This window comes from Aspergillus lucknowensis, assembly GCF_044049455.1.
Source record: "Aspergillus lucknowensis strain CBS 449.75 chromosome Unknown BJX67scaffold_47, whole genome shotgun sequence".
In the NCBI taxonomy this organism is placed as follows: domain Eukaryota; kingdom Fungi; phylum Ascomycota; class Eurotiomycetes; order Eurotiales; family Aspergillaceae; genus Aspergillus; species Aspergillus lucknowensis.
The window spans coordinates 114,245-137,105 of NW_027263591.1; the positions used below are offsets into that span (position 1 = coordinate 114,245).

At 53.3% G+C, this 22,861-nt stretch overlaps 10 protein-coding genes across 10 annotated transcripts; 3 read left to right on the forward strand and 7 right to left on the reverse strand.

Moving 5' to 3' along the window:
* Window positions 1-389: 389 nt before the first annotated feature.
* Window positions 390-2,040, reverse strand: BJX67DRAFT_235087 (uncharacterized protein). The gene is made up of 3 exons (XM_071025994.1): window positions 1,273-2,040; window positions 638-1,186; window positions 390-564 (listed from the first exon to the last, which is right to left on the reverse strand). The coding sequence occupies exons 1-3, from the start codon at window positions 1,756-1,758 to the stop codon at window positions 505-507; spliced, it is 1,095 nt and encodes a 364-aa protein (XP_070882791.1). The 5' UTR covers window positions 1,759-2,040; the 3' UTR covers window positions 390-504.
* Window positions 2,041-3,053, reverse strand: BJX67DRAFT_235080 (mitochondrial 37S ribosomal protein uS8m). The gene has a single exon (XM_071025993.1). It carries the CDS (start codon window positions 2,833-2,835, stop codon window positions 2,323-2,325), a length of 513 nt encoding a protein of 170 aa, XP_070882792.1. The 5' UTR covers window positions 2,836-3,053; the 3' UTR covers window positions 2,041-2,322.
* A 110-nt stretch (window positions 3,054-3,163) lies between these two features.
* On the forward strand, window positions 3,164-5,189 carry BJX67DRAFT_362713 (uncharacterized protein). Its single transcript, XM_071030026.1, has 3 exons — window positions 3,164-3,410; window positions 3,468-3,634; window positions 3,687-5,189. The coding sequence occupies exons 1-3, from the start codon at window positions 3,373-3,375 to the stop codon at window positions 5,027-5,029; spliced, it is 1,548 nt and encodes a 515-aa protein (XP_070882793.1). The 5' UTR covers window positions 3,164-3,372; the 3' UTR covers window positions 5,030-5,189.
* A 3,756-nt stretch (window positions 5,190-8,945) lies between these two features.
* Window positions 8,946-10,668, reverse strand: BJX67DRAFT_235169 (WD40 repeat domain-containing protein). Its single transcript, XM_071025996.1, has one exon. The coding sequence runs from the start codon at window positions 10,346-10,348 to the stop codon at window positions 9,278-9,280; it is 1,071 nt and encodes a 356-aa protein (XP_070882794.1). The 5' UTR covers window positions 10,349-10,668; the 3' UTR covers window positions 8,946-9,277.
* A 557-nt stretch (window positions 10,669-11,225) lies between these two features.
* BJX67DRAFT_235161 (uncharacterized protein) lies at window positions 11,226-12,908 on the reverse strand. Its single transcript, XM_071025995.1, has one exon. It carries the CDS (start codon window positions 12,822-12,824, stop codon window positions 11,307-11,309), a length of 1,518 nt encoding a protein of 505 aa, XP_070882795.1. The 5' UTR covers window positions 12,825-12,908; the 3' UTR covers window positions 11,226-11,306.
* A 358-nt stretch (window positions 12,909-13,266) lies between these two features.
* lysB (homoisocitrate dehydrogenase lysB) lies at window positions 13,267-14,732 on the forward strand. The gene is made up of 4 exons (XM_071030027.1): window positions 13,267-13,383; window positions 13,452-13,492; window positions 13,552-13,721; window positions 13,779-14,732. Exons 1-4 carry the CDS (start codon window positions 13,356-13,358, stop codon window positions 14,620-14,622), a joined length of 1,083 nt encoding a protein of 360 aa, XP_070882796.1. The 5' UTR covers window positions 13,267-13,355; the 3' UTR covers window positions 14,623-14,732.
* Window positions 14,733-14,742: 10 nt separating this feature from the next.
* Window positions 14,743-16,145, reverse strand: BJX67DRAFT_235200 (DUF1769 domain-containing protein). The gene is made up of 3 exons (XM_071025997.1): window positions 15,871-16,145; window positions 15,309-15,821; window positions 14,743-15,213 (listed from the first exon to the last, which is right to left on the reverse strand). Exons 1-3 carry the CDS (start codon window positions 16,031-16,033, stop codon window positions 14,960-14,962), a joined length of 930 nt encoding a protein of 309 aa, XP_070882797.1. The 5' UTR covers window positions 16,034-16,145; the 3' UTR covers window positions 14,743-14,959.
* On the reverse strand, window positions 16,065-18,800 carry BJX67DRAFT_235215 (uncharacterized protein). The gene has a single exon (XM_071025998.1). The coding sequence runs from the start codon at window positions 18,587-18,589 to the stop codon at window positions 16,259-16,261; it is 2,331 nt and encodes a 776-aa protein (XP_070882798.1). The 5' UTR covers window positions 18,590-18,800; the 3' UTR covers window positions 16,065-16,258.
* Window positions 18,801-19,370: 570 nt separating this feature from the next.
* BJX67DRAFT_235217 (F-box protein) lies at window positions 19,371-21,017 on the forward strand. The gene is made up of 2 exons (XM_071025999.1): window positions 19,371-20,747; window positions 20,801-21,017. The coding sequence occupies exons 1-2, from the start codon at window positions 19,484-19,486 to the stop codon at window positions 20,920-20,922; spliced, it is 1,386 nt and encodes a 461-aa protein (XP_070882799.1). The 5' UTR covers window positions 19,371-19,483; the 3' UTR covers window positions 20,923-21,017.
* An 883-nt stretch (window positions 21,018-21,900) lies between these two features.
* On the reverse strand, window positions 21,901-22,503 carry BJX67DRAFT_384353 (DUF1748 domain-containing protein; the record flags this gene model as incomplete). Its single annotated transcript, XM_071033647.1, has 4 exons — window positions 21,901-21,947; window positions 22,028-22,067; window positions 22,135-22,421; window positions 22,488-22,503. The coding sequence occupies 4 exons, from the start codon at window positions 22,501-22,503 to the stop codon at window positions 21,901-21,903; spliced, it is 390 nt and encodes a 129-aa protein (XP_070882800.1).
* Between the last annotated feature and the right edge of the window lie 358 nt (window positions 22,504-22,861).

Genomic DNA, 22,861 nt, shown 5'->3' on the forward strand with positions numbered 1-22,861 from the left:
AGTCACTAGAAACACAGGAGCGGGAGCGATTTGACCCAACTCTTGACCTCCATCGGTTCCTCTTGACCTGTGGGAAACGTTGGTCCGAGGATCATCTGGCCAAGAAATTCCCGTCTCATCGCAGTTCCGAGATGCCGGGGCTCTTTCTCAAGGACAAAAGGCCGTGCCGAGAAAGATAGATGAAAAGAGGGGGAATAACAGGCCAAATGAGATTTCGAGGCAAGAGGATGGTCTCAAGATAGGGACTGCCTGACGCCCGACGCCAACGAGACATAGCGAGTTATATCGATTTCGATGGACCTTTCACAGCCGGCGGCTCTGATATCCAACGAGGTCCTCATGACTCTGTTCTTCTTGCTTTTAACCTGGGGGCCAAGCCACATCTGGCGTATCTTATGGCCTGACTTAGCGAACTTTCTGCATTGCCTCGGGTTATTGCCCAAGACAATATCATGTTGAGGATAAAAGAGGGACGAGGCCGGAACCGATAACAATTGCAGCGATCTACTCCTCCTTCTGCTTGCTGGAAGATGGCAACTCGATTCCAAGTCGACGAGCATAGTCCTAGAACACTAACGTCAATGAACGCCCAAAGAGATGCAAACGAGAAAGGTAATTCCTTGTACTCCTTTCTTACCTCGCAGCTTAGACGTATTCCCTCTTCAATTCCCACACGCGCTTCGTACCCCAAAATTAGTCTTGCCTTTTCCCCATTAGCATATCGGATAGCGCATGCGTCTCGCACACTGCCGCGACTGAGGGTGGCCGCCCCGCCAGAAATCCATGTCAGCGCCTCGGAGACCATTCCAGCCAAATACGCCAATCCTTCTGGGATGTGGAGCTCAAAGGAAGGAAAGTGGCCAAAATGGGCCCATATTGCGAGGCAGAAGTCCCTGAAAGTTATGGGTTCGTTGTTCTGTATGAAAAATGCTTCCCCGGCAGCTGTCCGAGAGGTCATCAAGTTTTCTGCACCAAGGACATGGGCATCTGCAATGTTAGTGACGTACGTCACGTCCCATAGGTTGAGGCCGGTCCCTATGACAAACGGCGTTTCCCTTTTGGCGATACATGCATGAATCGAGGGGACTAATTGATAGTCGCCAGGGCCACAAAGGACGGAAGGCCGGATGGCACAGGTTCGCATCTCATCGCTCGATTGCTGGATGACCAAAGCCTCAGCGGCAGCCTGACGATTGACAGGGAGCGTCGGTCAGCAACTCTTAATAAAGAACCCTACAAATAGGAACACGACAAATATCAGGGGCTCCAAACCTTGGACTCCCCATAAATGAGAGATGTTGGAGATGTGGGCCAGCCCTCGTCGATATTGGGGTAAGGCATTCGCATATCATCCGTCACGACGCAGCAGGTACTTGTGTAGACGAAAGCATCTACTCCACTTCCCTTCGCAGCCTCCAGCATATTCCTGGTGCCTTCAACGTTAACTCGCCAGACATGTTTTTTGAGTCTCCTTCCAAATCGCTCAGCAAGACTGGGAACAATTCCGGCCGTGTGGACTACGACATCAGGCCTCACCTGCTGGAGGACTTTGCTGGTCTCATCGGCGTTGGTAATGTCAATGCGAATGAAGGAAGCGCTATCTGGCACAACATGTGTCGGCCCTGGCGGCTGCAGGTCGATGATAGTGATGGCACATTCCGGGTGCTTCTCAGCAAATGCTCTTGCTGTGGCCGCACCAACGAAGCCGCTTCCCCCTGAGATGAGCACTCGCTGGAAAGGCGTCGAGCTCCTAGCCATAGCAGCGGTTTCTCGATGCCTGTTATTGTCCCTGCGCCGTCACATGTATATCGGACGTCACTTGGCTGACCCCTGGGTCGGCTGTCTATGAGTGCCGAGCTTAAACACGGCGCGCCGATGGTGTAGGCTAAGGTGAGTAGATTACCAGCCTAGCAGGAGTGAGATAAGATAGCAACTCAAGAAACGCAATTTGCAATGTTCGAGACCGTCCAATTGCGGGTGATGCCAAAGGAGTGAGGGGAGGAGAGGAGGGGAGGAGGGGAGGAGGGGAGATCGAGGGAAGCGGCAACATCGCAGGATCAACAGACCAGGCAAGATGCCAGGCCAAGCCGTCCCACCAACCACAACGACAACACCAAAGCTCACAGAGAAAGGATAAATTTAGTACATGAAGTTACCTCGTTTGATATACACGAAAAATGTTTACCCCGACAGTTGCAAACGGAACAAAGTGGAAAGTTGCAACTGACCGAACTCCGGATATAATGCAGGCTCATCGTACAGGACCCCTCAAAAACAAATCTTAGATGTCTCGGTGACTCTCTATCCCTTCCATTCCAGCCATTACAGCACCCGACACAGAACAAGCCCTCCGATCTTCTTTTCGACACACGCTCGTGCTTCCATAATGCCACGATCCGTCGATATGTAGAGACTCTCACCAGGCGATCGCAGGCCTTCCACGAAATTGCTCTTCTGTCCTCGGACAATTTCACGCAGACCAGCGACATCGATGGTGACCCGTCTCGTCGGCTTGCTCACCATGGAAATCTTCGATAGCACTGGCTGACTTTGCCAGTACTTCAATCCCAGCCATAACCGCCTTGAGGCGATGTTGCTCTGTGTCAATGGTTCGACGCTCTGTACTTCATCGTTTGCGGTCGGATAACCAAGCAGGTTATGCATGGGCGGGGGTGTAGGGCCTCCGCGAACAACGGAGGAAATGAATCCGTCATTCTGTAGGGCGAGGCATAGCTTTAAGTGTAGGTTGGAGTTCGGGATGGACGTGAAGCCGAGTCGAGCCTTGGTTGCATTGTTTAAGTGCGAGCAGACGTGGGCTAAATTGACAAGTGACATTCTGAGTCGCGGCCTGGCAGCGGAAGAGTGTCGACGAGATCGAGCGACGCGCGATGCGTTCTCTGCAATTGCCCCAGATAGAATTTAGTTTTGGTCGGCCAGGGGAGAATCTTCGCGGCAGTACCTGCTAGATAGAACAATAAATGACAAGATTAGGATATCTCAGGCACACTTGGAAGCTCAGGGCTGGGCTGCGGATCCTCAAAGATGCTCTGAAGATGGAGAAAGCTGGACCGAAATTTTCGGAGAAACAAAACGACGGGCCCGATGTTAATGCCGTAAACTGCGGGCCACAAATTCAGGCACTAACCGCACTCCACCATCGTCGAATCACCTCCACGTTCTAAGCGCCCTCATTGCCGCGGGCTCTCTGCAGACTGCATTCCGTGACCCAGTCGTAGCTTGGTAAGTGGCTTTGCTCGTGTTGGGACTATAAATCATTTTTGTTGCCTGCCCTCCGACTTCACTTCGTCAATGTTTCCCATATACCCTACTTTGTACTTCCTTCTATCAACAATCCTATACTGACCGCTGATCATGCCCCCGCTACCAGGCGAGGAGCGCGTGCTTACTCTGTAAGTCTCTCGATTACCCCGCAGGCACCGATGAATAGCGTTGTCTGAGACACGCAGCTTCGCCGATATCCATTATTATTTCACTGCGCCGACTCCGAAGCCGCTTGTTCATCGGTTCGATAAGAGCTCCTACCTGTACCTATATCACAATGCTGCCCAGCAAAAGACCAGGATTGAGGTAGCAAATCATCCCGGCACCCCTGATCAGGATGCCTTCAACGGAGGTAAGCTTCGACCACCACAGTTCCCACCATCAGGTTACTGACGCCTTAGTAGCTCTTGATAATGTCCACCTGCGCCATTCCACGAGATTTCCCACTCTATGCACCATGACTGTCGACGGACTCACACAAGCCCAGGGCGGGTTGGCCTTCCCACCACCGCCAGGCAACGCGAACTCATACGAATGGCAATTGCCCACCAACGACCCCCGTGGCGAGAATACCTACCAGCGCCTTCACACTCTCGACATCTATTTCTGGACTCAAGGCGACGCCGACCAGTTTCTGGACCTGGTTGAACGGCATATATCCCGCGCCCAGATAGAAACCGATCGGCATCCATTCCCGCCTCCCCCAGAGGCCAGCGCTACTAGCACTGTCGTCCAGCAGCTGGAGAGCGTGGCAATCACGGATCCCGCTTACCAGAATGGACAAACTCGGAACTCTCAGGCGGAATCCGTCGTGAGTCCTACGCCCATCCCTCTCCCACCCCCGCCTCCGGGGGGTGGCCCCGCCCAGCCAATTCAACCGACATCTTCAGCCAGCCCTCTTTCAGACGAACAGAAGAGAGACTCTTCCCAGTTCACCCCTCTGCCGTATAACCCAGCCGCCCCGGCCGCGCCAGAACCGATTAAACACCGCGAGAAAACACCACCTCCCCCGGATGCTGCGGACGGAACCGGCCTCGCTGCAGCGATAGCAGCAGACCAAGGTCTTCCTTACCAACCCCCGTCCCAGACGCCGGGATACGGCCCTCCTCCCCAACAAAGTCAGGCAACATCCTACGCCCTCCCTGGAGCATACGCATCGCCACCACCCAGCGCAGGTATCTCCCGCACCGGTTCATTCCCACCCCAAGCACCCCTCCAGGGCCCTCCCACAGTTCCTTCCTATCCCCCGCAAACATCCATCCAAAGCTCACCAGTCCCCACATACCCACCCACATACCCCGCCGGCGCCGGCCAACACCAACAATCTCAAATCCAACCGCATCAACAATTCCCTCCGAACGCAGCTAATCCAACCGCTCATCTCTACGGCCCGCAACAACACCAACAGCACCAACAGCAAGCACAGCAACCCCCAAGCTTCTACGGTACCCAAGTCCCCGCCATAGGAGGCTACTCAAACTACTCCTACGACAAGTCTTCTCACCCGCAGCCGCAGCACCAATCATCAAACTCCCTCTCCCCCCCCGGCCCCGTCACCGGCTCTGAATACGACGTCCATAACCAGATGTACCGCCCTACAGAGGCAGAAGCCAATTCGCATCTGCAGGCCCACGCCAAGCTCGCCGTCCAGAATCCGGGACAGCGGCCGCGCAAATTAGAGGATTCCGCTGCGCGGGTGGAGAGTAGCGTTAATCGGTTTTTGAAGAAGTTGGAGAAGAAGCTTTGATTGCTTTCGAGCTGGATAATCTCTCTCCGTCTCTCTCTCTCTCTGGTGTGTGACGGTGGACGGCTTGGTTCAGTTGTGGCAGATGACTTGCTGTGCTTTCATATATTTGGTTTTACGAAGATAGTATGGCCCTCGAAATTCATACGTGTTCACGGAAGTATATCTGCCCAGAGAGTATCTCTCACCTCGTGGTTCTTTTTGTCGTAAGTAGCTACCAAAAAGCACGAGTGTCCATCAGTGTAGAAAACCAAGAAACCCAGGTTTGTTGAGGCCAGTAAAAGAATGTGAGCCAGAATCTCCCCATCGACGCGGCTATATCTCCTCGCTCTAGTTCATCACTCATCTATATGACGACCATATCGATCATGGATTCCGAACTCTCGGATGGTCCATCGTCCTTCAGGCTATTCAAGGAACAAATCATAACTCGGACGGAACAAGGTCCTGGAACCAAAGTAATTTGCGATACTGGGTTGCACTACCCCTCGTCTTCAAAGCCTAAGCAACAGGAAGAAGTTAAATAAACAACTAATAAGATAGAAGGTATAATGACAAGAAGATATCCAGATAACTAAGAAGGGATGGAGAGATAAACCAGAATCAGTAAATACTCGTACTCCTACACTGTCAAATGCAAGATGCGATATCAAACGCTAAATCACCCAAGTAATTTCAAACACCACTTAACAAATGCTTAGCCAAGCAACTTCTGTGTTTTTGTTGCGTTGTAGAATAAGTTTGATCACAAGACCGTAGAATGGAAAATAGATAAGTCATCTCAACAGCTCGCTCCCTAGAAGCACTGAAGTGAAAAAGTGTAGCGAAGTATGTTACGAGAAGTAAAATGGTGGGTAGAAATTCTGGAATGGGATTGAGGGCCCGGGATGATTCCTAGGTTGATGCATCTTTCTCGTTTAGCGTTAGCTGGCTGAGGTCAACATCAAGGTCGTCGGGTTTCGATTCAACCGATTTCGGTGCTGTCTCAAGAGGTAATTCGCTGGAAACTTCCGTGTCCTCCTGCAGAATAGTGGTGGCCCCGGGCTCGCTTGTCTCGGCGATCTCAGCAGTTTTGACGGTTTCGGTGTCAGCTGGCTCGATCTGTTGGTCCACAGTCTGATCAGCTGGAGTGGAAATTTGCACCTCGGGACTCTCTGAGTTTGGCTCCACAGGGTCTTCGACGATCTTGACTTCCTGGTCGGCTTCCAGGGATGCTCCCGATTTGGGAGTCGGTTGAACAGGGCTCTCTTCTAGTTGAATGGCATGAGTATCAGAGTCGTCGGTGACGTGGTTTTCGACATGTCCAGGAAGAGGCTCAGTAGTGGACTCCACAGGTGAATCTATCCTTTGTTCTTCGTGACATTCCCCCTCCTCGATAACGGGCTCTGGAGACTGCCTCGCAGGCTGTGTTGATGGCTTCGGTGCTGATTGTTCTGCAATATCCTGAACGGGCTCAACCTCCTGCTCAACTTCTTTGGCTTGTGTTTCGTTTGGCGTGTCTGTGGACTGTGTCTTCTCTTGGAGCTTCTCAGATGCGATCTTGTCCTTCGTTGGGCGGTTCGAGCGCGCCTCCAGCGTTGAAGAAGGCCTTCTGGGGGCGCGTGCGACTCTGGGGCGGGGAGGACTCTTGATCTCTATTTTTTCGTGTGCCTTGCTGGCCGAGCTTGCTGTAGGGCGCATCATCCTAGCCAAAAATCCCTCGTCGACTGGTTTAGTACTGGCGCTCAGCCGAGAGTGTGGGCGATCACTCCCTGACTGACTTGGTGGGCTACGGGAGGTCTGCTTGCGAACACTGGAGGCAGTTGGGGTAACAGCGCGTTGGCGGGTTGCAGTACTTGTGCCCTTCAAGTTAGATGGCTTGCGGGATAAAGTCGCAGTAGTTCCGGCAGTCGTGCTCAATCTCGCTGTTGATGACAAGCTAGGTGCCTTTGTAGTGGCTGCAAGGCGAGCTGACTTTGTTGTCGACTGCGATCGGACATCGCTCGTGCGAGGGGCTGGCTTTGTGATCTCACGAGCTGGAGTCGACGCACGCGAGGGTCTTGTTGGTGCCCTGGGTGCCGTAGTAAGGGACGTACGACTTGCCTTATGGACTGGAGCCTTCGGTGGATCAGCCTTCGCAGTCGTATTCGTGGAAGGCCTGGAAGCGCGGGTTGACCTGGAGGGCTTTTCATCGTCAGGCTTCGAGGCGGAAATTGGCATCCGTGGTTGTGCTGGGGTCTTAGAGCTTGGCGCATGCGAGGTAGGCTTGGTCGTCGGAGGGACCTTGCTGATGTGGGCATTCGACGGCTTTTTTGAGACTGTTTTCGTCGGACTTGTAGCAGATAAACCTGACGCAGCCGTGGATGATCGCGGGTTAGGCTGGTTTTCCTTGTTCGCAGATGTTTCCTCCTTGACCATCGCTTTCCCTTTAGCCTCGATGGTCTCTTCCACAGTGCCTTTCGTTTCCGGCTCAGTCACCACCTGCGCACCGACAAGGCCATTCGTCGACAGGGGCAGGGATCCATTGCTTTTCACGCTACCGTCAATATCTTCCGAGCCGAAGCTTTTCATTCGTGGCGGGGGCGGAGGGCTCTCGCTATACCCATCTACCGTCCTCAAGCCCAGTATGGGGTTTGACGGGGACCCTCCCCCAACGGCGACGAAAGTAGCGCGCACCTTGGATAGCCTATCCGAACCGGCAGGAGATCTATCTCGAGGAGGCGGGGAGGTGACATTTTGCTGGCTGTTTTCGAATCTCGCGAGGAGACTCTTCACCCCTGGATGGGCGCCTTTGTCAGACATAGTGATGGAGTACGGAGGGATGCAATAGGGAGAAAGTCCGCGGCAGCCAGTTGGGCGGCGGCCGGAGTTGGCCGAAGTCTAATCAACGAAGCGATATTGGCGACTGCAGTCACAATCCGTCTTGACTGATGGTTATGAAGCGGAGAGGCGGTGAAAAGCGCGTTGAGTCGCGAAGAGCAAGGACACGCTGGTAAGATGGGTGGAACGGAAGCGGGGGAGAACGGAGGATATAAACAGTGACGACAGTAAACAAACAAAGCCAGGGAGCAAAATGGAAACAGAGCACGTCAATAATGAGCCTGGGCGACCCGATGGAGAAATCCAGGCGCAACAGACATGATAGACGAAGGCTCTAGAATGAGAATGGAATGATGAGCAGAGTTCAGATGAATCAAGATGAGGAGGAAGAAAGGAGAGGAGGCACTGCAGCGCGACGCTGACACAGATCGGGCGCCTGAGGCACCCATTTCAGGGGCTTGGATCGGCTTCACATCTCATACGCTCGCGCCGTTTCATGCCTCTTGCATTGCAATCCAACAATCTCGGCCTTTTCCTCCAGTGACGCGACCTGGACAGCCATAGTGCTGGCACTATTGCTCTCAAATTCATGCATCTGGCTCACATTTGGACATTCCTGTGATGCCGCCACCTATCAAGGAGACCAATACCGTCAACCCTTCGAATCCCTTGACAAGATTCGCTGTTACTCGCTTCCCACATTCTCTCGCATTTCAATCAGTTCTCTCTCAAGAGTAAAATATTGGCTTGCTGTCCGGAGTACCAGCTTTCCCAAATGCCCAACATGAGGCGGGAACAAGCCCTGAAAATGCACAACCTCGGCAAGACGCTGTGACCAACATGACACCCAGTCTATCCCAGAGTCTTGGAGCGACGCGAGAAGCCTACTGTAGAAATACCGCTGGCGACGCAGCTCGGGTTCGTTGACCAACTTCCGGGAAGATGTATATTCTTCAAGGAAGGAGGTTTAGACTCGGGTGATATGATCCCCTATTCCCATACTTTCCCACACCAAAAATGACCAACTTCAGCTTGTGTACGCCAGTAAGAGCGTCGAACATGTCACATTTTAGCTATAAGTAAAGGCGAACCATTGAACCAAATCTATGACCTTCACATCCTGGTCATCCAGCGCCAAATCTGACTCCGCTCGAAGCCGAGCACCCGCTGCCATTTGCAACTTCCACGACAACACATGCCAGTGCGGCCATTGCACTCACCACACCATGTAGCGCTTGCTTGTCATTCTCCAACGGAGTACCCAAGGATACTCGGACTCAGTAAGAGCCTTAACATGATCTGAGAGAATGTAATCTTTAAGGCAGGCGGGCATTTGGCTTGACTCTGTGCCGTCGCTTGTAGGACGAGTTGTATGACAGACATGAATATCACCCAATTCCATCAAGCCCTAGGTGCGAACCCAGCTCCGGCCACCGTCTATCTGGCAACATGTTACTGCCAGTTGACAGCCCTCCATAGCTTTACCGTACCATCACGAGAACCGGACGCCAAGTACCTTCCATCAGGGGAGAATCCCACCCCAGATACATAAACACTGTGAGCTTTCAGCACCTGAACCTCCGTTCCACTCGCAATATCACACACCACCATCGTCCCACTCGACTTCCCCCAAACAATCTGCGTCCCGTCTGGCGAAAAGGCAAGTACGTCCGGCCACGTCTTCGCCCCCTTTATTTCCTTCACCAGTGACCACGTCTCCACCTCCCACAGCGCAACCCTCTTCCCCGCCGTCGCCATCCACCGACCATCCGGCGAAAACGCAACACACCCTCCAGTACTAACCCTCTGTTTCGAATGAACCTCCTTACCCTGCGCAAGGTCCCATATCTTGACTCTCCCGGCCTGACTCGCAGACGCGAGATACCTCCCATCCGGAGAAAATGCTAAACCACGAACAGTACCGGTATGGCCCTGTTCAGACAATACCCGCTCCTCGAGCCTCCTCGAATGACGCACATGGATCGTCCCGTGCTTCCCGCCGACTGCCATCCACCGTCCATCCGGTGAGAACGCAAGCGCCGTTACGATGAACCACAAGCCCGCCAGTGTCCTCCCAACAAAGGATCCGGTTGCGGCATTGTGGATGTAGACATTACAGTCATAGGCGCCGGACGCGAGCCGCCACCCATCCAGCGCAAATGCAAGTGCCGTGACTTGCTCACGGTGCGACATGATCCTATGCCGCTCCCGCCCCGTCGCGAGATCCCAAATAATCACGACTTGGTCCGTCCCGCCCGACGCGAGGGTTTCCCCGTCCGGCGAGAATGCGATGGCTTGAACACTCGGTGGGTTTCCGGCGTTTTCGCCTTTACCGGTTGTGTGACTGGTGAATGTTGCGTGTAGTTCGTATCGATGTTTCTGTTGTTGTTGTTGCTGCTGCTGCTGCTGCTGCTGTTGTTCGCGGTGCTCTGCTGGTGGTTGCTCATGCGATATCAGGTCTGGGTGACTATTCTTCGACCTGGGAGGGGCGACGTCTGGAGGAAGGCGTTGTCGATCTTCCATTTCTGCTTGAGAGCTGTGGAAAACGGGTTAATTGGTTGCATATGGGGCAAGGATATTGCGTACATGCGAGCTTTCGAGTGTCCAGCAATCCACCGCGAAACGCGGTTCCCGAAACTACTCATCTTCGCAGAGTTTCTGAATACAGATGGGAGGTCTGTAATGACATTTCTATCCAACGCAACCTCTACGGGTATCTCTCAGGCAAGTATGGAATGCGCCTCGAGCGGCTGAGTCCACTCGTCATTCCCTTGTGACACCTGGCGTTGAACGCCGTGCTCGTATTCCAACACCTGGTTCGTCGGCTGGGCGCGAAGCCACCAAAGCCTTTTATTTCTTTCGTGTCAAGCTTTTTGGATCAAATTCGGAGTCCCTCACTATTCTTGGCTACTTGGCAGATTGCTTTGGATGCTTCATTCTTGCCTGCGCACTACTTCCACGCCCCAAGCTGACTTGATTGATCTGCTATCTAGCACTCAAGGAAAGAACAATTCCAGAAGGTCCATGGCCGCAGCTTCCTCAGCCTGATAATACAAAGACGGAAGGAGCGATCGCGAACTGGTCAAGCATGGCGGGTACACGCCTTCCCGTAGTTTTTTCTTGTCGAGGGCGTTTGCCAGTGTACCTAATAGTATCGTGGTTGTCACGGTATCGCGCGTCCTGTTGGTAGGTATACAGGCATAGATATCGGACGTAATGAGGCCGAACACCTGATCTTGGACTCTTTCTTAGGGTGAGCATATGAACAGCAAGCTGGAGCAACTTCCCACAACAAGGTACACGCCGGCTTGAAACCCATTCAACCGTCGATTGAGACAATCCATCGTCCCGTTTCGGCGTCGCGCTCACCCTCTTCGGACGGTCACTGCTTGGCATTCAACCTCAGAGCGCGTAGCTTTACAACCCAACAAGCCAAGCGTCAATCTCACCAGAGTAACCCACAGGTCGACTGCAGTAGAGATCAAAGATCGGAGTCCTCCTCATCCGGCCACGGCGGGCGGTCAGCCGCTAGGTCGCGGTATTCACAGAGGGGTATCAAATTTACATCTATCATCAGCCAAGGCGTCACCACATCGGCGTCCCCTAGCGTCGACAACGTCGACGGCCAAACGTCGTATCCAAAGGTGACACCAACTCGCGCGAACTGCCCACTGACGGCTGCTTCATCTTTAAGTACAGACCGTTCGTCTTGTTTAAGTTCCTTGAAGTTCGGGTACCCGCCGAGCGAAATAGCCTCGACCAGACCGAGGAGGCCTGCTTCTTTACGGGAGTGACCAAAGTCGATCCACCCGACGAGGTGGAAGGATTGGATACTGGGCGGGAGATGCTGGAGTAGGAGTTGTGAATCTGGGACGAGAGACCTGTGAAGCTCCTGCATGTCGAGAAGTAGGTGTTTTAGTGCTGGGAACTCACGGAGGGTTGATCCGGGTGGCATTGGGTCAACCCTCTCGTCGTATCCGAGCTTTCTTAGATCGAGATGCAGCGATTCTAGCGTTTCGCGGTGGCGGTAGAGGTATCTAATTGCATCTTGCAGCTGGAAGTGGTCGTAATTCCACCAGCCCTCAGAGGGACGAGACGCCTCGTACGTGAAGCTGCGGAGGCCAGCGCAAGAATTGAGCAGGCCCCTCAGATCCGCTGCAGTAAGGCGGCTGAATGTAATGTGGAGGTTTTTGAGCTTCGGCAGCCAGGTACTTTCAGCCGCCGCCCAAATCCCGCCGCACATGTGGAGGTTGAGCGTTTCCAGGTAAGGAACCACATCAAAAAGCGCACGCGCACGCGGGCCTAGGTGGAACATGTCGCGGCGGCTTGCGTCGGAGCCGAGCGAAATATCCAGTGTGCGGATTGGTAGTTCCGTCACACCGCAAGCAGATAGCGCTTCACCGCGGACGATCCGGTCACAATATGGACCGAGTTGGAGGCTACAACGCTCGAGGTGCGGCAGTGCGGCAAGGAGAATCGTAACAAGATCGTAAGCTTTAAGGCGCGGCGGGTGTCTGATTCCAAGCACGGGCTCGAGCGCCCGGATAGCCCTACCAGCCTCCCTATCAGTGATGTAGTCCCGCTCGCGCGGGTGTCCGCTGAGATAGTCTGGTCCATCGTCGAAGCGCTCAAGTAAGTAGGGATGAATGTAAACTCGTTTCACGAGTGTAGCTAGATCCCGACGCCGTGCAATAGCGATGATAAACGAGGTGAGTCGGCCGTCCCAGGTGTAGTGATCTGAGCGCCACGAGTCGCCGTATCCAAGGATAAATTCATGGTACAGAATAGGCTGCGCGACAGAACAGAGGCGTTTCGAAAGCAGACATACTGAGAATAGTGTATGACGCTGAAGAGAGTACCATGACCGCTCATCGGGCGCCTGGTCGCCGTCATGGAGGTATGCAAGCGGCGGTTCGGCTGAAGGGTCACGGGTGCAATGTAAACAGAAATGACCCAGGATTTGTTGTAGGGTTTCAACAGGAAGCGTACTAAGCGACATCTCTCTCGGTCCGAGCAGCGGAAGACGCTCAGGCTGGAGATGAAATGGACGCGGTGTTCCGCGCGCTTGGGTGGTGAGTGAATGTCAACAAGGCTCCAGTAGGCAGCATTGCTGCCACGTGAGTTCAACCTCCCAAGTATATCTCCTTCCTACGCTGAGGATGAGGAGTTCAACTTATGGCGATGATGTCTTTGTTCCTGGGATCAACTGGGGTGGGGTATCCCCTAGGATTACCCAAGTACGGCTGTGATATTTGTACAAATGCACTCAGCCCTATAGGGCTGGTACAGATGAATGGGTAGGTAATGCCAATGGAGCCATCGTTGACAGCTGAAATGGTTACATTCATAGGATCCCAAGAAACCATGGGCCGATCCACAAAAACAAGGAAACAATGCACTGTCGTGTCCACGGTTAAGCCACTGCTGATGGCCTCCGGATCAATTTTATTCCGCCGCTACGTCAACGAAACATTTTCCTCCGATCGCGGAGCTTTTTCTTGTCCAGCAGGAAACCTCAAGAATACTCGCCATGGCTGCTGCTAGAACTCTCCGCATAGGTCAATTGGTCTTCTCTTGGATTTACTACGTCTGCCATTAACAGAAATCGACTGACAATCCCCTTCAGGCCTCATTCCCGGTGACGGTATCGGACGGGAGGTTATCCCGGTAAGTCGGCATCTCAGTAGACAAGCAGGGGTATGATACTAAACGTCTCTCGGAATTAGGCTGGCAGACGGATTCTGGAATCGCTTCCTGCTTCCCTGAACTTGAAGTTCAGCTTCGTGGACCTTGATGCGGGTTACGACTGCTTCAAGCGCAATGGCAGCGCCTTACCGGACAAGACCGTGGATATTCTGAAGAAGGAGTGTGACGGCGCGCTTTTCGGAGCTGTCAGGTGAGATATAGTCATGGGCGAGTTTGTCAATGGAATTTCTGACTTGAATTCTTATAGCTCCCCATCCACAAAGGTCGCCGGTTACTCCTCCCCCATCGTCGCGCTCCGCAAGAAGCTCGACCTCTACGCCAACGTCCGTCCCGTCAAAACCACTGCTGGTACCAGCGCCGGGAAGCCGATCGACCTCGTTATCGTCCGTGAGAACACCGAGGATCTCTACGTAAAAGAGGAGAGCACCGAAGAGACTCCCAACGGCAAAGTCGCTAGGGCCATCAAGCAGATCTCCGAGCGTGCTTCGTCGCGCATCTCCACCATCGCTGGTGAGATCGCCCTGCGCCGTCAGAAGATCCGTGATGCTACCCCAGCCTCTGGCCTCCGCTCCCAGCCCATGGTGACCATTACCCACAAGTCCAACGTCCTGTCGCAGACGGACGGTCTCTTCCGTGAAACTGCGCGCGCGGCTCTTGCCGCACAGAAGTTCTCCTCCGTCGAGGTCGAGGAGCAGATCGTCGACTCGATGGTGTACAAGCTCTTCCGCCAGCCCGAGTACTACGATGTGATTGTCGCTCCTAACCTGTACGGAGACATTCTCTCCGACGGTGCCGCGGCCCTAGTTGGCAGCTTGGGTCTTGTGCCAAGCGCCAACGTCGGCGACGGCTTTGCCATCGGCGAGCCTTGCCACGGAAGCGCCCCCGACATCGAGGGTAAAGGGATTGCCAACCCTATCGCTACTCTGCGCAGTGTCGCTCTCATGCTCGAGTTTTTGGGCGAGGAGAAGGCTGCCGCTAAGATCTACACTGCGGTTGATGGCAACATCGACGAGGGCAAGTACCTTTCCCCCGACTTGGGCGGAAAGGCTACCACCCAGGAGGTTCTAGACGATGTGCTTAAAAGACTGTAAATAGACGCATAGCAAGTTAGTAGAGCTCATAGATGATAAAAGTTGAGTTCGTGAATCCGCCGCGTTCTCCAGGCTTTCAAGCCATGCCGGATGAAAGTCTGAAAGCCCTACTTGCGCAGACCCTAACCCTCTCTCTGAGCCCCCGTCTCCCTTGGCATAACCGTGACGCTTAAGCCGAACATAACACGAACAGGAGCTCGTAAAGTTATATTAGGGCCCTCTTGCGAACTGAGTTACGTCCAAATGAACTCCTGGATATATAGCTTTCCAGAGAGACAGTCTTCATATGGCATTTCCCACATCAAGGCCACCAGATACATGTTTCTATTTTCGAAGTCTACTCAACATCAGCAGCAGAAGGCTCCTCCTCCCAATCAAATCTACCTCCTTTTGTCTCTCTCCCAGTTTTATCAGACTGCTCAGAAGAGCCTTGACCTTGATCCTCATCCGACAACAGAACCAAGGAGAACAATATAACAAAATACACCTCCCCCGTCACCCGATTTTTCAACACATACCGCAGCGTATGCGTGTCCTCGTCAATGTAGTGTAAGGCGTTTATACTGAAGCCAGGGAGACGAAGAGTAAAATCTGTATCCTCGTAAGCACCCGGACCAAGACTAGTCAACCATCTATGGCTGGGCTTGAAGGGGAACGGAGAGAGAAGTAACAGGAAGGATGGGTACCATTGAAATCCAGATACCGGTTGCCAAAATCTGCAAAATACACTCTGCCCACCTCGAACTCCCACGCCTTCCGAGTATCCTCACTCTGAAAATGCGCTCTCCGCCCCTGAACGGTTCCAGGGATCCCCTTCTCGTCGCGAATACTTTCGCCCTCACCTTCTGCACCTTCTTCAATGACTAGATTGTGGACATCGGGCAATTGACCGCCGTTGATCTTATCTCCGATCCGGAACTGATTCCACGTCGCTACCGCCGGACTATACATGTACGGCTTATCCGCATACGCGTCCCCATCAAGCGAGGGGTCGATGGTCCATTGTACAAGACGGAGGGCGGCATTGAAGCCGGGTGGGAGCCTATCGCGGATGGGACGGTCGAAGTCGTTGCCGAAGAGGAGGTCATTCCCGTTAACGGGGTGTTTGAAGGCTATTGCGAAGGATATCGAGTACTGGTCTTTATGATGGAGGGGGTGCGAGAAGTAGCGGTTTGTTTGGGGGGCATGGTCCGGGAATCCTGGGATGCTGCTTAGCAATGTGCTCTCAACACGCTGGAGAGATGTTACCAGTGTAGTTCTGGATCCGGACGCTTAGATTTGTAGACGCGTGCCTGCTGTCAATTCGGAGTGTCTGAGCTTCGTTTACTGGGACATCCTGGTGCGTAGTGGGATCATAGTCGCCTCCTGCGGTGACTTTGAGTCGATAATTGGCTTTTATTGATCCTGGCATGATGTGCAAGGTGGTTCAACGTATCAAGCAAGGACTTGATACACCGTGGACCTTGGCCAATATCTGCCCGAGCTTGACGTCATTGCTCGTCCGATAAGATAGGCTGGTCTTCTGGGCCAAGCTGCCATCAAGAATCAACCGTATGCAAAAGAGAGAGCCTTGATCACTAAGTACACCTGTCTATGTAAACAAGCAAATTGACACTAGATTGGCAAACAAAACAAGTCAAAGATCGGCCGGGTCGGAAGGAAGCAGCTGCTGGTCTACATCCTCTTCAAACTCGTCCTCTGTTAGAATTCCAATCCCGCTGTCGAGCCTCCTCCTGTGCTTTCCACGGCCAACCTCCACGTCAACGAACCGCGTCATGCTCACCGGGGTGATTGGCTCACTTCCGATTCCCATGCTGTCGGAGTGTAGTTCGTCCGACTTCAACTCCCAATTCGCGGCTCGTACCTTCGCCTTTCGACGCTCGGTATTGACCATGGCTTTCATGGATGTATACGCGCGTGTCTGCTCTGCAGCCCAGTGGTCCAAAAGGCGGTCCCTCGATTCGACCTCTAGGCGCAGCTGCTCCTCCAGTCCTGCATTGCTGAGACGGAGCTTCTCCGCCTCCGCTTTCGCCGTTTCCAGCGCCGTGTTCAGCTCAGAAACGCGAACGTTCATGAGCCCCAGCTCCTGGTCGTGCTTCAGAGCTTGCTCCGCGGTGGTTCGCTCCAGGATTTCTACCGCCTCGGAGCGCGCTCGCTCGATCGTCTCGACTCTGGCCGTTAGGTCGCAAAATTGTATCTCGTTTTGTTCAATAACTTCTTTCAACTCGTGGATTTGCTTTTCTCGCTCGGCAATCGTTGCATCAGCGGCACAACGGGCCTGTTCTTCCTTTGCAAACTTCTGCTCCAGCTCGGTTAGTTGCCGGTTATGCGCCCCGACGCGCTGGATTTTCTCATCCTCTAGCGTTGTAACAAGATTTTCTAACCCTTTAACTTCATCGTGGTATTTGCTAAGGGCAGCGTTCAGCCGTTCAATGCCAATAACTTGCTCCTGTGCTTCACGCTCGAGTTCCTGCATCCGCATCCTCGTATGAAGCATATCCCCGGCAGATGACGAAATGGACTCTTCCAAATCCTGGATCTTCCTTGACGCAGCGTCGTACCGGACTAGGAGAGCATCAAACTGTCCCCGTAGAGCCCTTTCACGATCAGCCGAGCCTTGATGCCGCGTCCGCTCCTCACCCAGGTCTTTGACGAGTGCCTCAACTCTTTTGATCAACGCACTGAGAGTGGAATTTCCATCCTCCAAGCCGGCGTCGGCAGTCTCTCCAGGAACTGCGCGCTCTAGCTGAAGCCGGGCAGCGCGAAATCGATTGCGCAATTCTTCTACACGCTCGACTGCATTTGCCCCGTTAAACCCCAGGGTGGAAAGCTCATCCTGGATGATATTCAATGTACGCGTCGCCTCTGAAGCACGTGCAAGGGTTTGCATTAAGCTAGGGATAATATCATCCAGGCAGTCCGGAGGGGGCGAATTTCGACGAAGGTGGTGCTCAAGGGCAGTTCCGTCAAGAAGATCAAGATGGGAACGGCATGCTTCGAACAGGCTGTTTTTCTCTTTCTTTGCTGCCGCCAAATCTCGCGAAAGGGCGAGAAAGTCGGGGTCCATATTGCGAGTAGGTTGTGATACCTGAACGGAGGCATCGATACTCAACCCCTTGGGGCTGAGGAGAGAGATATCATCTGGAATGGGGTTTCGTACATCCACTCCACGAATATCAGGAGAGTCGGACATGAATAGAGTTTCCCCTTCAAATCCGCTTTCATTTATCAGGACTGTGTCCGTCGAGCTGCCGGATTCTGAAGCTTCGCGGTTCGAATCCTGGTTAGCGGAGAAAGACAGCTGCGCCCATAGTCGGCAGTTCCCAGACTCCAAACGTTCAATCCGATCCTGTGGTGCCGTCCACTCCCCATCATCACTGGTGAATTGACTTTCCAGAGATACTCTGTTCTTTTTCGCTAACTCTAGTTCCTGCTTCAAGGAATCCCTTTCGCGCAGCAACCCATCAAGAGATTTCTCAAACCGAGCGGCGGCTCGCTTGTCGCGTTCAATGTTGGCAATTTCGTTACTCAACCCGAGGCGTCTGATTCTGCGCTGGGTCCGCATGTCCAAGAGCTGGCGTAGAGGAGTAAAATGCAGTACTCTCTCTGCTGGCGATGTGTCTGAGGGCAATTGGCTATCGGTGACTCGACGGGCCCGCGGAAGAGGAGTGGAGCGGCGCCTGGACTGCCGACTTGGGGTTCGCTGCGATATATCGTTGTGCTCTTGCTCTTCAAATGATGTGCGGCACATGGCTGGGGTAAGGCCCGTCGAGTAGTCCGGAGCATGCTGAATTAGAGGGCCCGGGTCCGAGAAGCGCACTTTCTTGTGTGGACGCGGAGTTTCGCAACCCGAAGAGACACCGGCATCATCGGGTTGGCGAGTCCTGTCACGCAGGACAGGATAGTGCTGCCCAGGATTTGAGCCAGAGCTATTGCACCTTTTCTTCCGGACGCTTCTTGTTTCCATGACGGCGCCTAACAATTGCGGTGACTTCGGATGAATGTGTAAATCAGATTGGAGAGTTGCACAGCTGGACCAACCCCAGTAGTAGATATAGTGCGGCAGGGACCAGGCAACGAGGGGCTCACAACAACGCCTGCTGCTACCTGCAGGTCGTTGTTATGATTGTGATCACCTGAGCTTATTATGATCCTTCCCTAAACGGAAGGAAGGAGCAGCCCAGTCGTGCCTTCCCCTGCGCGTGATGGAGCCATCGTCACGGCCAAATCGGGAAATTGTAAACAAGGCAGCAATCAGGTGACATTCTTCGCCAGATCTCTCAGGCAGCCGTTTCAGCCTGGAGGGTCGAGCCTTGACATTCAACCTTTGGCTTCAGGATCACGAGGCTTCCCAATGTTCCCCTCGTGCATTGTGCTGTCTGGTTGATTCATGATTGTTGATGTGGAAACTTATCATGCGAGGGGAGCGGAACACTTGATGCTCCCCACTGGGCTGAGCATCTTTTCTGTCGTTCCTGAGGATACAACGTCAGGGACAAGGTCTCCCCAGCCACTGTGTTCGATATCGAGATTGAGGAGTCGTGCTCTTGTGGGTTTGACGGCCTGAAGAGCTGCTTTCCGAGCCAAGTGAGCCTTTGCTGGCGGTTGCGATTTCGGGCGGCAGGTGATGTCATCTGAGGGGAGCCACTCACAGCCCGGACCGGCCACAAAGTTCACTGATACCACAACCTCGCTGAAGATAAATGTGCCACCCACAACTTTTCTCCCAGATGCCGCGTCCAATACCTCTCAAGGGTCTATACCGCTCCTCTCATCCCGTCATTAATCGCTGAGGGAGTGACGCACGAACACACAATCCCCGAGTTCTCTCGATATCTGCTTGCGTGGTAATCAAGGCCTGATGGCCGTCGCACTCATGGAATGGCAACCGGCCCTTGCGCAACCGGAGCAAGATCCTTCTCTCTTACAGAACCAGGGGGCGCATGAAGAGCGGGCGCCGTCTTTAACAGACCAAGATCGTATAACACTCCACAATCTGGACACACCACTCCTCCAACTCCCTCCGGAGCTACTCTACGAGATTCTCTCTTATCTTCCAGCATTCGACATTGCCCGCGTCTCGGAAACGTGTCGGTCACTCGCCGAGCATGCGAACAATGACCGCCTGTGGGCGACCCTCGTCAATTCGAATTTGCCGGACCCGATCCATGACCCCGGGATCTTTGACTCCTTCCGCAGTCTCTACATCACGCATCATCCGTGCTGGTTCATCCCGAGGAATAAGGTGTGGTTCTCAGACACCGAACACACTGGGAATCTTATTTTGGCTCGATATGATAACCGACGAGGGGTCATGGAAGCCTATCGGGTGATTGCAGAAAGGCGCTCGTCCAAAATCTCCTTTTGGGAGTGGAACCCCGATGTTGTTATTCAGGCTTTCGAGCCCAAGGTGAGCTTATGGCTTGACGATCCTGTCCTTCTCCTGCAGAAGAGCCAGGATGAGCGACCGAGATATCTCGATACCGAAACCCGTATGTCACTGCCGGTCGAGGTACAACACGTCTTCAATGCTTTTTCGCTTTGCCAGCAGTGTAGTCCCCAACACCTCGACGAAAAGACACAGTGGCCTCCAGCGACGATCCCTAGCAATCACCGTGTGTATCGTAACCCAGAGATCCATTGGTCAGAATGGAACCGCGTGCCCCGGCGCTTAACTCAGATGTCAGAACATTCGTTTCGAATCAGGCGCTGGGCCTATTTCCGCCTAGGTATGCCCATCTTCACCGCTGGACAACGCGAGACCATGTCAACATACGCCACCGTCGACTCAAGTTTCTACACCCCGACCAAGGAGAAGCCTTACCAAGGCATCTGGGTAGGCGACTACTCTGCGCATGGGTGTGAATTCCTCCTCTTCCTCCAGCGAGATAATCAAGGAGATGTCGATGATGCGCGTGACCCACGAAATGACGATATCATTCAAAAGGGCAGCTTCGAGGCTGTCAAACTCACTGGCGACCCCAACGTCCCGCGAGGTCAAATATCATTCAAATCAGACGACATCGGACCCGGTGGTACGATCCGACTCGCGACTGAAGCTCTCTTCAAAGGTGCAAGGGTGGTGCGGAGCACAGGTCATGTCGCTGGCCTTGGCTTCAGAAATGGTATGTTCTCCCCAACATAACTCCTCAACGCTACGGCTCGCCTGACTTTGTAGCTACCTTCATTCCCTCCCAGCTGATTCTCGTATCGCCGGATCTTGTTGCCCATTACTGGGAGTCAATGGGCCATATTACGTATTATCGACGCGTGGATATCGATGCTCTCATCCGTACCTGATGCAATACATACACGTCGACGTTTGAGGCGAATGGTTGATGGTAAGCGACGAGCAATGGATCTGATTTCATCGCACATCCAGTCCCTCACACACTCGGCCAAGATCTTCGCCCTAGATGTGCAAATTCCGCCTTGTTTCGAAACCCCTGATACTTCTTTCTTCTCGGAGAATATTTTCTCCAGCTCGTGATGTTGCGATTCCTTTTAACCATTTCTCTGACTCGAGAGACGGTGTTCTATTTCCGGAAAATATTTGGAGTTCTGAGGTGTTTAGCAATCGTCTGCAGGATCGCACTGATTTATCTAGCTATGGTAAATCGAAGGGTTGAGGCCAAATCCCGGCCGATACGGGCTTACCTTACATCTACATACATGCATACATATTCTTCTCAAGGAGCGAATCCGAGGTTGAAGACAAGAACAAGAAGCCCAGTCCTACCCCGGAACCAAACAAGCTAGAGGTATACAGTATATTATAATAAGAGTAACAATTCCTAACGCCAGTTTGCACAATGGGCAACGACACGAAAAGAAGCCCATCCATCAATCATGACCAGGGCTCCTGCCCACAGAAGTAGCCGGAGACGCGACGTAGCAGTCGATCCGGGCAAAACGCTGAACATCAACATCCTTAGGAAAGCGCGTTATATCCACTCTCACATGTACATTCATTCATTCATCGCTTCCTCTCAAAGTAACTCGTCGAGCTCAACACCGCAACCGACTGATCCATCACCCACTCGCCCACACCAAGGTAGTTATCAATCCACTTCTTGAAGTCCTTGTTATCGGTGATCTTGTCGGAGCTGAGACTGGGGCTGTCAGGTTCCCCGCGCGATACCACTCCCGGGAGTTCAATCCGGGATTAGGCGACGCGGGGTGAAGATGTTAGTTTCGCGGAAGTTCTTTTTTAATAGGGCCGGGAGATTGTGATTAGGGAGGGATGGAGAGGGAAGGAGGGGGGGATTGAAGGGGTATTTACGTGAGGCCAGTTGAGCGCTTGACGCCGGCGAGGAAGGCGGAGACTGTGGGTTTCATGTCATGTTAGCTTACGTACTTCGCGGCGACGGGATGAGAATGGATAAAAGGGGGGAAAACGACATACTGAGAACAGCGTCAAAGGCGTAATGAGTGATACGGCCGAACTAGGGCTGTGTTAGAATCGGGAGACCCTGCCTTGACTCGTTCGAGTCATCCTGGCCAACAACGTACCATATTGAGGTCGAGGGGTCGGGTCGGGTCAAAGGAAAGGGAAGGCTCGAAGCGATGCCCACGCCAAAGAAGCAATATAGAACCGATGTGAGACGGGTCTAAGCCGGTGAGGAGTTTGTTCGGTGAGACGAATCTGGAGAAAGAGAGATCTATCAATCGTTCATCATACTCGGTTGGACCTCCTCCGCAGCCAAACGTCCGGGCGGAACAACTCTCACGTGCTGCTTCACATGACCCCAGCGGATGCTGGGCATTGGTAACAAGTGTGGCTGGTGAGGGTGGGCGTTCTGTTGCCACATTTAGCGCGCTGAGAATGTCCGAAGCAGCGCAAGGAGGAAAGGCCAATCACACACCAGCAATCCAGAGCATGGTGGTGAGCCGAAGTCATCCCTCACAGGCTCCGCGCACTTCCTCTGGCAAAGGCAAGGATACATAGATGGACTTCACTCGAGCTATCAATCTTGGCAAGTGGATAAGATCTCCCTTGAAGACCCATTGGTGGTCGCACATCGCTCAGAGACCACCTTAGGAAGATATGACGGGGAAATGCTACCCAAAGGTACATCGGAGGATATCGATGGGCAACTACGGAGTTATACAGGCACTGATCAGGCTGGGTTTCTGGGATTCCTTCCGCCGACGTTCGACGCCGGATTCTGGAAAAAGCAACAAAGATAGTGCGACGCCGCGTTGCCGGCTCTCCATAACGCAAATAATGTGACCACAT